A 14101-nucleotide genomic window follows, 5' to 3' on the forward strand; every position below is an offset into this window, starting at 1 on the left:
GGAGTTTAGGAGCTTCTCCAGATTTCAGAAAATACCAGTGGATCCAGCCGCCAACACTTTCACTGGCTTTACATATGATAGAAACAGTCTGACCTGCAACAACAGACTGAGCTCCAGGAGTCTGAGTCAGGATGATTTCTCCTGATGAACCTGGAAAACATGAACAAGAGGAGAAGAGTTGTTGAGACAAATCCATCTTGGAGAAAGATCAACATCCAAACAGAAGAGGATCATTTCTTGAAGATGGAGAATAGATGGAAGAAGGTCAATGCTGCTGGTTTCAGTGTTTCTCCATCATAGCAGAACATCATTGTGGTGAACCTGGTTCCATCCTGAAGCAAAGTTTTCAGCAGAGAGTCTCACCCTGAACAAGGAGCCCCAGGGTGGCCAGCAGTAGAGTCACAGACATCATCATTGAGCTGCTGTGGTGTCAGTGGCTGTGAAAGGCCTGGACACACACTGATCAACACTGGCCTCTTAACGGCTGGGAGCAGAGAGGAAGGACACATATGCAAACACACAGAGTCACTCAACTGGAGCTGTCCTCAACACATCACCATGTTGTATCTTAAGACATGTGTAAATTAGTACAAGTTAGTATATCCCTAAAGGCCCATAACCTGGGCTTTCAATGGATTGAATTTTCTCTATCAATTTAATTGATCCATTGATGATCAGCTTCATCAAACCAAGTCCCTGTTGGAGTCAGTCAGAGCATTTCCATAGAGAGCCACTTTGCATCAGCAGCACCATGCTCCAGTGCTCTGGGAGAGTTTATAGTCCTGATAGTTGAAGACTGGATGACTGACAGCTGTCCTTCATGACAACACAAGACACAGAAATCCTCCTCATCAAAAACATGACTTTGGTCTCCGTCCTCATCTGGACTCTCCTCTGCTGCTGCTTCACAGGTAAAGTCCAGAGAATCCAACTCCTCTATCAACATCTGTCCCTCTGAAATGAAGCCCACAAAACCATGACTCTGTTTTATCTTTCTGTCCTCAGAGTCTAAAGAAATGGTCTCTGTGACTCAGCCTGGAGCAGTGAGATCTGCTGTAGGAGGCTCAGTCACCATCAACTGTAGAACTGGACAGAATGTTTGGAGCAACAACCAGTTAGCCTGGTACCAACAGAGAGATGGAGAAAAACTTAAACTCCTTATTTACTCTGCTTCCACTCGAGCATCAGGGATTCCAGGTCGTTTTACAGGCAGTGGATCAAACTCTGACTTCACTCTGAGCATCAGTGGAGTCCAGGCCGAAGATGCAGCAGTTTACTACTGTCAGGGAGCATTTGATAGCAATCGTTGGCAGCTGTTCACACAGTGAAAAAGCGTCGTACAAAAACATCCCTCAGTCAAAGTGAACAGAAACTGAACTGACTGCTGCAGCTGGAAGATACTGCAGAGACTGATACAGTTCACTGAGGACACACACACATAAAAAACTAAATCTGTATCCATGTTAGTATCATTTCATGGAGACATGATCACGGCCTGCTGGTGACACCTGGGCCCGGTGCTCACCAGGTTATAAAAGCCAGGCTGGTAATTGCTCTGTCTATCTTCTCTCCCTCTCCTGCAAGTGTAACGGATGTGCACTCACTCCATGCATAAAGGACGTGCTAACCAACTTGCCAAGCAGTTTTTGACCTCTTGGCGAAGCGGTTAGCATCGTCGCCTGCCGTGCAGGAGGCCAGAGTTCGAGCCTCACTTGGGGCAGGCCATGAGAAACACAACGCAGAGGGCCAGATATGACATCGGCTACACAGGCACCCTGATGGTGACACAGTGGCCGTAGTCTCTTCTGTTGTACATTTTACTTTATGCACCCTACATCACCCCCACGCTTCTCTCCACACACACAACATGCTCCACATGCCTATCTACTGACATCCATATTTTTGATCTGCTGCGTTACTTTATTATTTCTTGTTAAATAAATAGTATTTAAATACTCCTTTACTTGTGGCCACGGTGCGTCTCCCTCCTTTGTCATGGCTATAAGAGCCAGGCTGTGACAAAATAAACGTCTTATTCTGTCGTGTCCATCAGTCTCTTCGCTGCTGAAATCAGTAGAAACATCAGAATTTCAATCATCTGATCAGAGTCTCACCAACAGAGGTGGATACAGTCATCACCAACAGTTCTCAGGTAAAAACTACTGTTACTGTATGGAAGTAAAACTCAAGTGGAAGTAAACATGGTAAACAAATTAAAAACCTCCTGAAGCTAAACATTGTGTTGAGCTGGAAAAGAGCAGACTGAGCAACATCTCTGACTTGATGATGGTGTGAGAACAGAACAACGTCAGACTGAGATTGTTAAAGAAAAACCTGTTCATCAGAGTTTGACGACAGTTTAATTTAGCTTGGTTATTCTGGTTATTGTTTCATCACAGTTTATTATAAAAGAGCAAATGGCTGATATAAGAAGAGCTACTGATGAAACAGAACTTGATTACCATTAAAGATGAAGATGGAATAACAGAGTGTAGTGAAGATAGAAAATAGCCATTTTTAAAACCTCCAGTAATAAGTCAGTGTGTGTGTGTGTGTGTGTGTGTGTGTGTGTGTGTGTGTGTGTGTGTGTGTGTGTGTGTGTGTGTGTGTGTCCTCAGTGAACTGTATCAGTCTCTGCAGTATCTCCCAGCTGCAGCAGTCAGTTCAGTTTCTGTTCACTTTGACTGAGGGAGGTTTTTGTACGACGCTTTTTCACTGTGTGAACACGTCCTTACTGTTGATTTCATGAAGACTCTGACAGTAGTATACTGCTGCATCTTCAGCCTGGACTCCGCTGATGCTCAGAGTGAAGTCAGAGTTTGATCCACTGCCTGTAAAACGATCTGGGATTCCAGATATCCGTTCATCAGCTCTGGAAATAAGAAGTTTTGGAGCTTCCCCATCTTTCTGTTGGTACCAGTGCAAATAGTGTTTGCCACTAAAAGATCCTACATAAACCTTTGGAGTGGTTCTACAGTTGATGGTGACTGAGCCTCCTACAGCAGAGCTCACTGCTCCAGACTGAGTCACTGTGACCTGACCTCTGGACTCTGAGGACACAGAGACAGAAAGATAAAACAGAGTCATGGTTTTGTGGGCTTCATTTCAGAGGGACAGATGTTGATAGAGGAGTTGGATTCTCTGGACTTTACCTGTGAAGCAGCAGCAGAGGAGAGTCCAGATGAGGACGGAGACCAAAGTCATGTTTTTGATGAGGAGGATTTCTGTGTCTTGTGTTGTCATGAAGGACAGCTGTCAGTCATCCAGTCTTCAACTCTCAGGACTATAAACTCTCCCAGAGCACTGGAGCATGGTGCTGCTGATGCAAAGTGGCTCTCTATGGAAATGCTCTGACTGACTCCAACAGGGACTGGGATCAATCTGATCATGCTGATGATCAATAGATCAATGAATTGATTAGGGTATTGATTGAAGAGCTGACACTGAATGTGTTTTTGTGAATTTTCATTCAGATCTACCAATAAATTTATTATAAAACCAAATTTTGTCTCTTTCTTTGTAATGCTAGAAAGACCACCTTTAGTTGGAAATATATTGAAAAATATAAATATTTAAAAACCATTATAATTCAGAGAAATATTATCAATTGTTAGTTTTCAACATTTTGAAAAACAGGAAGTGATTTATTAGAGTTTGTTGTTGTCAGAGTCAGAGAGCCGTGTCTCTGTACAGTGAGAGGTTTTTGTACGACGGCTCAGTCACTTTGTATCACTGTGGTACACGTTCGGTGGAGGAACCAGACTGGATGTTGGAAGTAAGTTCAATTTTTCATGTATTTTATCCAATCACACTTTGATTTTTTATCTAGAATCTAAATATTTTATTTCACGTCTTCATTTACACTTTTTTTCCTGAAATTTTCTGTTGACATCAGAAACTAGAGTTTTGTCTTTAAAGTGTAAATGATAAATCAGCACATTATCAGTGTTTTGGTCCATAATAGAAATCATGTCATCAGATGTTTGGACGACAGAAACTTGAGGACTTGTAGTTGTAGTTGAGTCAGACAGAGTCAGAGTCGTGTCTCTCTACACTGAGAGGTTTTTGTACGACCACTCAGTCACTTTGTATCACTGTGGTGGACTTTTGGTGGAGGAACCAGACTGGATGTTGGAAGTAAGTTTCTCATCAAATCTTCAATATTGTCTCATCAGTTCAGCTTCTAATTTCTGTCAGTGAACATTTGGAGCAGATATAAATTTCCACTGGACTGATCCAGATCACTGTGAAATCTGTTTGATTCTTCATTTCTCCTGTTTAACACATGAAGCTGAACTCAGAGCAGCTTCACTCGACTTTTCTTTTCACATGTTCCACTTCATTAGTGAAATGTGAACAATTTGAAGAGCAGGAAACATTCAAGAACAAAAATCCTGCTGTAAAAACATGTTTTGTTACATTTAGTCTTTACATTTGAAACAGTTTAGAAGTTGAGTTGAAATGATTGTGAACAACGAGACTGAAGTTTTCTGAGGCTGTTGGTTTCTTCTGGATTCATAGATGTCTGATGTTTAAATGTGGTCGTCACTTATTTGTGGCTCATAATGTCCTTTAACAGTAGATCTGATTAACTGTGGTGATCTTGATAGTAAATGTGTTGGATTATGAATGGACCATGACTTTGTAGAAAATTATATTTTAAATTTATTTTATTTTAAAACCCGTATTTATTGGTGTAATAGAAAGTGCAGTAAAATGCAGCAGTTGAAATGTAAAATCAGCTTCTTCAGTTTCCAGTGTACTTTGATATATTTCACTCATATGAGGACTCTTTCTGTGCTGATGTGCATGAGAGGTTTTTAAAGGGAAGTGAAACAATGTGTGAGTGAGTGAGTGACTGGTGGAGCAGAAAAACATCTGACAGAAACTCCTTCAAGGACAAAAGCAGCTCTCACACAGTAAAGGTGTCCAAGTGGCTGCTGTTGGATTGACACGTTGTGCTCTGTGTCTCCTATAGGTGATACCCGCCCCACCCTGACGGTGCTGCCCCCCTCCAGTGAGGAGCTGCAGCAGCAGGGGAAGGCCACGCTCATGTGCCTGGCCAACAAGGGCTTCCCCTCAGACTGGAGTCTGGTCTGGAAGGTGGACGGCAGCAGCAGCAGCAGCTGGGAGGAGAGCAGGAGCCCCGGGGTGCTGGGGAAGGACGGCCTCTACAGCTGGAGCAGCACCCTGAGGCTCCCTGCAGACCAGTGGAGGAAGCTGGGCTCTGTGACCTGTGAGGCCACCCAGGGCTCCCAGTCTCCGCTCTCAGAGACTCTGAGGAGAGACCAGTGTCCCCAGTCCTGAGCTGACTCACTGGGACTCTGATACTGGTTTTACTCTGCTCCTGCCCTCTGTCTCTTTGATTTCACATGTTTAACTAACAATATTTACCAGCTTCTCTCAGTGTTTCAATATTGTTTCTGTTTTTACACATAATAAAAATCTGATCATCACATCATTTGTTTTCATGTGTTTTCATTTGACGTGTCCATGACGACTTATTGTTTCTGTGTGAAGACTTCACAGAGAGAAAGTTGTCCACACAAACTGTAAGTTCATCCTGTAGTGTGTAAAAACTCAGCAAGAACGTATTATTGATTAATTGATCAGTATCAATATAATGCTTTCAAGTGTTTCCTCTATTCTTGTTATTCTCAATCACAGATATTTACACATGCATCATCTGATGAGCTGAAAAACGAAGACACCTAAATAAACTGAGAAACATAAAGAAATAAGAAAACTGAAAAATTCTTGTTGTTCTTGAAACACAAAGCAGAGTATGACTAAAATGTCTAACAGTGAAATAACAAGTAATTATTGTATGTGAATATATGAATAAATCTATGATATTTAATTGTATATTAGTAAAATTTCACAACTAATTTAATCAAAAAATGAGTTCATGTTCATGAAATACAATTGTGAAAAAAATCTATATTCTTTCTTTCAGTGTTCATGTCATCAAACTTCACTTGAGGTTTTTGTTCATATAGAGCAGATTGTTTCAAACTCTTTTTATATCAGTCTAGTAACAGTGAATCATTTTTGTGTCAAGTATTTAGTGTTAAATGTTCATAATGGATCATTATTAACTATGATTTAGTTCAACTTGTATTGTTTTAGTTTCAGTGCAGCTGTTGAGTCAGATCAGTTCCTCTGCAGCTGATGGAGGTTTTTGTACGACGCTTTTTCACTGTGTGAACGGTATGAAAAAACTCTGCCCACAGTAGTAAACTCCTGAGTCTTCATCCTAAACTCCACTGATGGTCAGAGTGAAGTCAGTAACACTAGATGCCTGTCCTGTAAAACGATCTGAAACTCCAGACTGTCGACCATTAGCTCTATAAATCAGGAGTTTAGGAGCTTCTCCAGGTTTCTGAAGGTACCAGTTTAGCCACTTCTTACCACTATGCTCAACACTTTCACTGGCTTGACATCTCATAGAAACATTCTGACCAGGAACAACAGACTGAGCTCCAGGAGTCTGAGTCAGGATTTTGTCTCCTGATGAACCTGGAAAACATGAACAAGAGGAGAAGAGTTGTTGAGACAAATCCATCTTGGAGAAACATCAACATCCAAACAGAAGAGGATCATTTCTTGAACATGGAGAATAGATGGAAGAAGGTCAATGCTGCTGGTTTCAGTGTTTCTCCATCATAGCAGAACATCATTGTGGTGAACCTGGTTCCATCCTGAAGCAAAGTTTTCAGCAGAGAGTCTCACCATGAACAAGGAGCCCCAGGGTGGCCAGCAGTAGAGTCACAGACATCATCATTGAGCTGCTGTGGTGTCAGTGGCTGTGAAAGGCCTGGACACACACTGATCAACACTGGCCTCTTAACGGCTGGGAGCAGAGAGGAAGGACACATATGCAAACACACAGAGTCACTCAACTGGAGCTGTCCTCAACACATCATGCTGTGTCCTCCTCACAACACACGGTCTGGACATAGAGCTGTACCACTTAAAACACAACTCTCACAAATTGTATGTTGGATCTTTGTCGCTGATTAAAAACCAACAACATTTGTGCAGTTGAACGTTCAGTCTTGAACAACCCACACCTTCTATACTCAGCCTATTGGAGGCCACAACAGCCAGTGAACCGGTTATGAGAGCATCAGAAGCTGATAGTGAGACAGTCAGTTGATCAACAGAGGTGTTGATAGTTTGGACTGTGTAGGTCAATGGTACAGAAGGTTAGGGTTCATCTGTATGCAGATGATGTAACTATATAGGTTAATGGTGCTGAATGATTCCAGTGTGATATAGCAGAGATGTTCACAAGTCTTTTTTTGCAAGTCCAAGTCAAGTCTCAAGTCTTTGAGGGGTGAGACTTCATCAGGTCTCAAGTCTTTGGTCACGAGTCCAAGTCAAGTCTCAAGTCTCTAAAAAATAAAAGTCTCCTGTCTCTTCTGGTTGTAATGACCCTTCTATCATCTGCTGCTCACCGGTCTACTAAAGATACTGCACAGCTATATCTAAGAGATTTACTGTAGGTTATTATCACTCCTTTATCTATACAGTATTGATTAGTTGTTTATTATATGATCGCTTTAAACAGGATATTGCAATGCAATATGAAGAAAACACAGAATGAAAGCTTTCCTTTAAAGGAAACTGTATTCTGAGTCAAGAAAGAATCAAGGCTGCTCTGCCCCTCTGCACTGGCCTTTTCTCTTTTTTTTGCTTTGTTGAATTCAGAAAACCCAGATGAACAACATGGAAAATGATTTACGCTGTTAATTATAGGTCATAAGATCTGGATAGCTCACATCTTTATGTGCAGCAAAACCTTTCTGGAACCGCATGTTTCTGAGAGAAGAACTGGTTGTTATTATTTTTTTAATTAGCTCCGTCAACTCATGGGGGCGTGTCAACACGTCCAGACTTCCATACGGGCCTTCAGTCATATTTCGCAGCAAAAACATAAATAAACAGGAGGATTTAGCCTACAGTAGCCTGATATGTGCCAGTTATGCAGCAGCTAGTCCCCGTGAAGGAAGGTCTGACAACAAACGGACGTTGTAGGCTACCTCACATGTAGGCTACGGACGGTGCCGCTATTAAAAAAAAAAAAAAAAAAAAGCCAGTTCACAGTCACCTGTCACTCACCCGCAGCTGACTGCGCTGTCAGAGGAGCTCTGCTGCTCCTCTCTCTTTAGACACTGGTGTTGGGCTGCACTCTGTAGGAGTTCAATATGAAGATCTAACCTCCATCTGAATAACGTTACCGGCCATGTGCCGCTGCTCCGCTAGTGGTGTGTTAACGGCAAAAAAAAAAAAAAAAAAGATTGTCGGTCGTCCTGTCAGGAGGGAGGCACGAGCCAAAAAAAATAAAGATTGTTCACGAGTCTCAAAACACGAGTCCGAGTCGAGTCTGAAGTCTTTTGGGCACGAGTCCAAGTCAAGTCTGAAGTCTCTGTGGGTGCGACTTACAGTAAGTGCGACTCGAGTTTGAGTCGCAAACTCGAGTCCCCATCTCTGTAATAGTCATGTGGTGTTGGTAGATTCAAAGTTTAACCTGCAAGATTCAGATTTTTCATTATTATGTTATTTTCAAAGAAAATGTGTAAATTTGTAATGACTATTGTGAGTGAAGTGCATATTGCCTTGTTGACTCTATTCAGTGAGAGTGTAATGAATGTAATGTGTTCATTGTTGTGGACAGCTGCTTCAGAGAGCAGAGACAGAATGGAATGTGTTTCGTGGAAAGTGTCAATGTAGAAAAATGTGAGAAAGAAAGGAAAAAAAAAAGTTCTGCTACAACAGATGAAGACGTAAACTGTGTGTGTGTGTGTGTGTGTGTGTGTGTGTGTGTGTGTGTGTGTGTGTGTGTGTGTGTGTGTGTGTGTGTGTGTGTGTCCTCAGTGAACTATCAGTCTCTGCAGTATCTTCCAGCTGCAGCAGTCAGTTCAGTTTCTGTTCCCTTTGACTGAGGGAGGTTTTTGTACGACGCTTTTTCACTGTGTGAACACTTGCTGACTGTTGATATAGTGATAACTCAGACAGTAGTAAACTGCTGCATCTTCAGCCTGGACTCCACTGATGCTCAGAGTGAAGTCAGAGTTTGATCCACTGCCTGTAAAACGACCTGGAATCCCTGATGCTCGAGTGGAAGCATCGTAAATGAGGAGTTTAGGTTTTTCTCCATCTCTCTGTTGGTACCAGGCTAAACAGTGGTCTGGCCTGCTATAATAAACATCCTGACTGGTTCTACAGTTGATGGTGACTGAGCCTCCTACAGCAGATCTCACTGCTCCAGACTGAGTCACTGTGACCTGACCTCTGGACTCTGAGGACACAGAGACAGAAAGATAAAACAGAGTCATGGTTTTGTGGGCTTCATTTCAGAGGGACAGATGTTGATAGAGGAGTTGGATTCTCTGGACTTTACCTGTGAAGCAGCAGCAGAGGAGAGTCCAGATGAGGACGGAGACCAAAGTCATGTTTTTGATGAGGAGGATTTCTGTGTCTTGTGTTGTCATGAAGGACAGCTGTCAGTCATCCAGTCTTCAACTCTCAGGACTATAAACTCTCCCAGAGCACTGGAGCATGGTGCTGCTGATGCAAAGTGGCTCTCTATGGAAATGCTCTGACTGACTCCAACAGGGACTGGGATCAGTCTGATGATGCTGATGATCAATAGATCAATTAATTGATTAGGGTATTGATTGAAAAGCTGACACTGAATGTGCTTTTGTGAATTTTCATTCAGATCTACCAATACATTTATTATAAAACCAAATTTTGTCTGTTTGTATGTAATGCTAGAAAGACCACCGTTTGTTGGAAATATATTGAAAAATTAAAATATTTAAAAACAATTATAATTCAGAGAAATATTATCAATTGTTAATTTTCAACATTTTGAAAAAAACAGGAAGTGATTTATTAGAGTTTGTTGTTGTCAGAGTCAGAGAGCCGTGTCTCTCTACAGTGAGAGGTTTTTGTACGACGGCTCAGTCACTTTGTATCACTGTGGTACACGTTCGGTGGAGGAACCAGACTGGATGTTGGAAGTAAGTTCAATTTTTCATGTATTTTATCCAATCACACTTTGATTTTTTATCTAGAATCTAAATATGTTATTTTACGTCTTCATTTACACTTTTTTTCCTGAAATTTTCTGTTGACATCAGAAACTAGAGTTTTGTCTTTAAAGTGTAAATTATACATCAGCACATTATCAGTGTTTTGGTCCATAATAGAAATCATGTCATCAGATGTTTGGACGACAGAAACTTGAGGACTTGTAGTTGTAGTTGAGTCAGACAGAGTCAGAGCCGTGTCTCTCTACACTGAGAGGTTTTTGTACGACCACTCAGTCACTTTGTATCACTGTGGTGGACTTTTGGTGGAGGAACCAGACTGGATGTTGGAAGTAAGTTTCTCATCAAATCTTCAATATTGTCTCATCAGTTCAGCTTCTAATTTCTGTCAGTGAACATCTGGAGCAGATATAAATTTCCACTGGGCTGATCCAGATCACTGTGAAATCTGTTTGATTCTTCATTTCTCCTGTTTAACACATGAAGCTGAACTCAGAGCAGCTTCACTCGGCTTTTCTTTTCACATGTTCCACTTCATTAGTGAAATGTGAACAATTTGAAGAGCAGGAAACATTCAAGAACAACTATCCTGCTGTAAAAACATTTTTGTTACATTTAGTCTTTACATTTGAAACAGTTTAGAAGTTGAGTTGAAATGACTGTGAACAGTGAGACTGAAGTTTTCTGAGGCTGTTGGTTTCTTTTGAATTGTCTGATGTTTAAATGTGGTCGTCACTTATTTGTGACTCATAATGTCCTTTAACAGTAGATCTGATTAACTGTGGTGATCTTGATAGTAAATGTGTTGGATTATGAATGGACCATGACTTTGTAGAAAATTACATTTTAAATTTCTAAAATTTTTAAAACCGTATTCATTTTTGTATTATGAAGTGCAGTAAAAATGCAGCAGTTTAAATGTAAAATCAGCTTCTTCAGTTTCCAGTGTACTTTGATATATTTCACTCATATGAGGACTCTTTCTGTGCTGATGTGCATGAGAGGTTTTTAAAGGGAAGTGAAACAATGTGTGAGTGAGTGAGTGACTGGTGGAGCAGAAAAACATCTGACAGAAACTCCTTCAAGGACAAAAGCAGCTCTCACACAGTAAAGGTGTCCAAGTGGCTGCTGTTGGATTGACACGTTGTGCTCTGTGTCTCCTATAGGTGATACCCGCCCCATCCTGACGGTGCTGCCCCCCTCCAGTGAGGAGCTGCAGCAGCAGGGGAAGGCCACGCTCATGTGCCTGGCCAACAAGGGCTTCCCCTCAGACTGGAGTCTGGTCTGGAAGGTGGACGGCAGCAGCAGCAGCAGCTGGGAGGAGAGCAGGAGCCCCGGGGTGCTGGGGAAGGACGGCCTCTACAGCTGGAGCAGCACCCTGAGGCTCCCTGCAGACCAGTGGAGGAAGCTGGGCTCTGTGACCTGTGAGGCCACCCAGGGCTCCCAGTCTCCGCTCTCAGAGACTCTGAGGAGAGACCAGTGTCCCCAGTCCTGAGCTGACTCACTGGGACTCTGATACTGGTTTTACTCTGCTCCTGCTCTCTCTCTCTTTGATTTCACATGTTTCATTAACAATATTTACCAGCTTCTCTCAGTGTTTCAATGTTGTTTCTTGTTTTCACATAATAAAAATCTGATCACACATTTGTTTCCATGTGTTTTCATTTGACGTGTCCATGACGACTTATTGTTTCTGTGTGATGAGTTTAGGGAGAAAGTCTAGAATGATGAAAAAAAAGTTGTCCACACAAACTGTAAGTTCATCCTGTAGTGTGTGTAGCGGCCCTTGGTTCCCAATAAAGGAGGCGGAGAGTTCCTTACGGGTGCATGAGTTTATTGCTTTGGTATAGCACCGTGAAAACTGAGGGAATATACAAAAAACACAAGAAGAAAAAGTTTAACACATTGCACTTCACATACCACTTCCCCAACACAGATTCAAAAGCACCCAATTTCTATTAAAAAAAAACAAACAAAACTACATTTTATTAACCCATTACAAAATCACTAAAACCTTATTTAAGGAATAAAAATATAATTTGAACGGCATCACCACAAAACAAAAATAAAACAAAACATCAAAAATAAAGTACTGGCCCAAAATTAAGATACACACCTTGTTCCACAAACCAAGGGGCTAATAGGAGGATGGAAGGTGCCGTCTATACTGTGTGTCACTGTCTCCTGATAACAGAACAAAACCAAACTATAAGGGAACCTGCACCAACACAAAAATTACAAATAATTCAACAAAGAAAACTCACTCAACGAGCCACGGACATGCTTCAAACAAAGCCAGCAGCACAAACACTGAGCCAACCAGGGGAGAACAAAGGGAAGATGGTGGTGATGCGCACAGGTGAGCGCACACACCCACAGGAAGAGCTTACAGGTGACAGTGGCCTCCTCCATTTTATACCCCAGAAAACTGACCACTAGATGGCAGTAATACTGGCCTTTACACTCCCACCAATCATGCATGATGAATTTATTACCACAAGAATCATACATGATTTTTAAATAATAAATTACGATACTTGAAAGCTCAGATTCATCACTTTGACATACTTGCATTGAATTACAATCTTAACAGGCCACCATAACAATAGAACGCAGAGTCAATCATTCTCAAAAAGGAACAACAACTTCTGGATAAGCCTTTCAACGGCTGTGGGTTTCTCTGATGATTTCTGATCTCCATGCTCCCACCAAAGAACCCTCTGATAGTTCTGTACTCCAAGTGGGACAGAAAACAGAAGAAACATCCCTTTAATATCACACACCACAGCCACAGCTTCCTTCTGAATGCGACAAAGGACTCCCACCAATGAGTTAATTGGGTCTGGACCAGGCAGAAGAGCACCACTAAGGGAGACTCCACAAGACTTTGGTTGCAGGTGAACAATAGCCAACCCTTTGTTATTTGGTAATGAGGATGGAGTGCTGCTCTTAAAGGGGAGGGGGATCCCATAATGTGCGTCGTCTCTCTGCCTTACGTTGTTACTAGGGAGTTGGAAGAAGTGATCCTTGTCTTGTGACACATACTTGTCTTTGTGTCCCCTTTCATTTAAGTCCATTTCAAGAATATTAAGATCAGCAGTGGCTGATGGCATTGGCATTTCCTTCACTGCAACTCTGTGTACAAAACTCTGGGTGTCCGATCTTTCGATATGGAGATTAGACGATCCTGTTATACTCCACCCAAGCTCTGTTCTCTGTGCAAAAGGTTCATTTCCAACACCTCTGATGACCTCCAGAGGTGCCAGTGCTGATGGGCAATCATATCCAATCAGCAGCCCCACTTCACAGTCCTGCAGTGGTGAAAGTTTGTCCGCCAGGTGTCTCAGATGTGGCCACTGCAGGGCTGTCTTGGCAGTTGGGATATGCGATCTATCTACTGGGATAAAATCCCTAGAATAAGCCTTATGCAACTGAATTTGGGTTTCAGAGCAAATTCCTCTAATTTGAAGACCGTGGGCAATCTTGCTCTCTACGACAGTGTTGACAGCTGTCATTGTGCTTAATTTCAATTGGACTGACAATGCATTCACATTAAGTCTATTCAGCAAATCTTCCAAAATAAAGGTTGAATCGCTCTGTGCATCCAATAAAGCATAAGTGAGTATCTCTTTTCTTGGCTCTTTCACTGATGACAAAAATACAGGCACAATATTAGAGGTGGAGGCAGAACTTCGAGTCACGGTGTGGGACAGAGCATTGTGGACTTCCTGACTTCTGTCATCTTCGATGGGATTGGAATTTGGTTCCAAGGCTGCCATCAATGCGGCCCCCTTCTCTTCATGAAGGCAGGTCGGATGTTGGCGGCCACATGTGCCACATGTGTGTCGCCTTTTGCAATCCTTTGCAACATGCCCCTTCCACAGGCAGCCAAAACAAAGTTGGTTTTCTCGAATAAATTGCCTTTTTTCTTCAATGGTTCTTTCTGCGAAGGTAGGGCATTTAGCGATTCCATGCATTTCGTTCTCACAGACTGGGCAAGGTGGTTTGGGCTTAAAATACGATGTTCCATGTACCACAGC

The 14101-nt window shown here is 42.1% G+C and overlaps 1 protein-coding gene and 1 pseudogene across 1 annotated transcript; both read left to right on the plus strand.

The window, feature by feature from the left end:
* Positions 1–700: 700 nt before the first annotated feature.
* On the plus strand, positions 701–5356 carry LOC146978165 (immunoglobulin kappa light chain-like). The gene is made up of 4 exons (XM_085790879.1): positions 701–911; positions 1006–1324; positions 3720–3775; positions 4979–5356. The coding sequence occupies exons 1-4, from the start codon at positions 821–823 to the stop codon at positions 5305–5307; spliced, it is 795 nt and encodes a 264-aa protein (XP_085647005.1). The 5' UTR covers positions 701–820; the 3' UTR covers positions 5308–5356.
* Positions 5357–11257: 5901 nt separating this feature from the next.
* LOC146978166 (Ig kappa-b4 chain C region pseudogene) lies at positions 11258–11605 on the plus strand (annotated as a pseudogene).
* Positions 11606–14101: the final 2496 nt, after the last annotated feature.

This window comes from Trachurus japonicus, chromosome 11 (genome assembly GCF_045865225.1).
Source record: "Trachurus japonicus isolate A0001 chromosome 11, Traja_1.0".
In the NCBI taxonomy this organism is placed as follows: domain Eukaryota; kingdom Metazoa; phylum Chordata; class Actinopteri; order Carangiformes; family Carangidae; genus Trachurus; species Trachurus japonicus.

Coding starts and splice junctions, on each gene's coding strand:
- LOC146978165 (XM_085790879.1), top strand. CDS start 821: ATGACAACACAAGACACAGAAATCCTCCTCATCAAAAACATGACTTTG. Junction 912..1,005: donor CCTCTGCTGCTGCTTCACAG/GTAAAGTCCAGA, acceptor TTCTGTCCTCAG/AGTCTAAAGAAATGGTCTCT. Junction 1,325..3,719: donor CGTTGGCAGCTGTTCACACA/GTGAAAAAGCGT, acceptor ACGACGGCTCAG/TCACTTTGTATCACTGTGGT.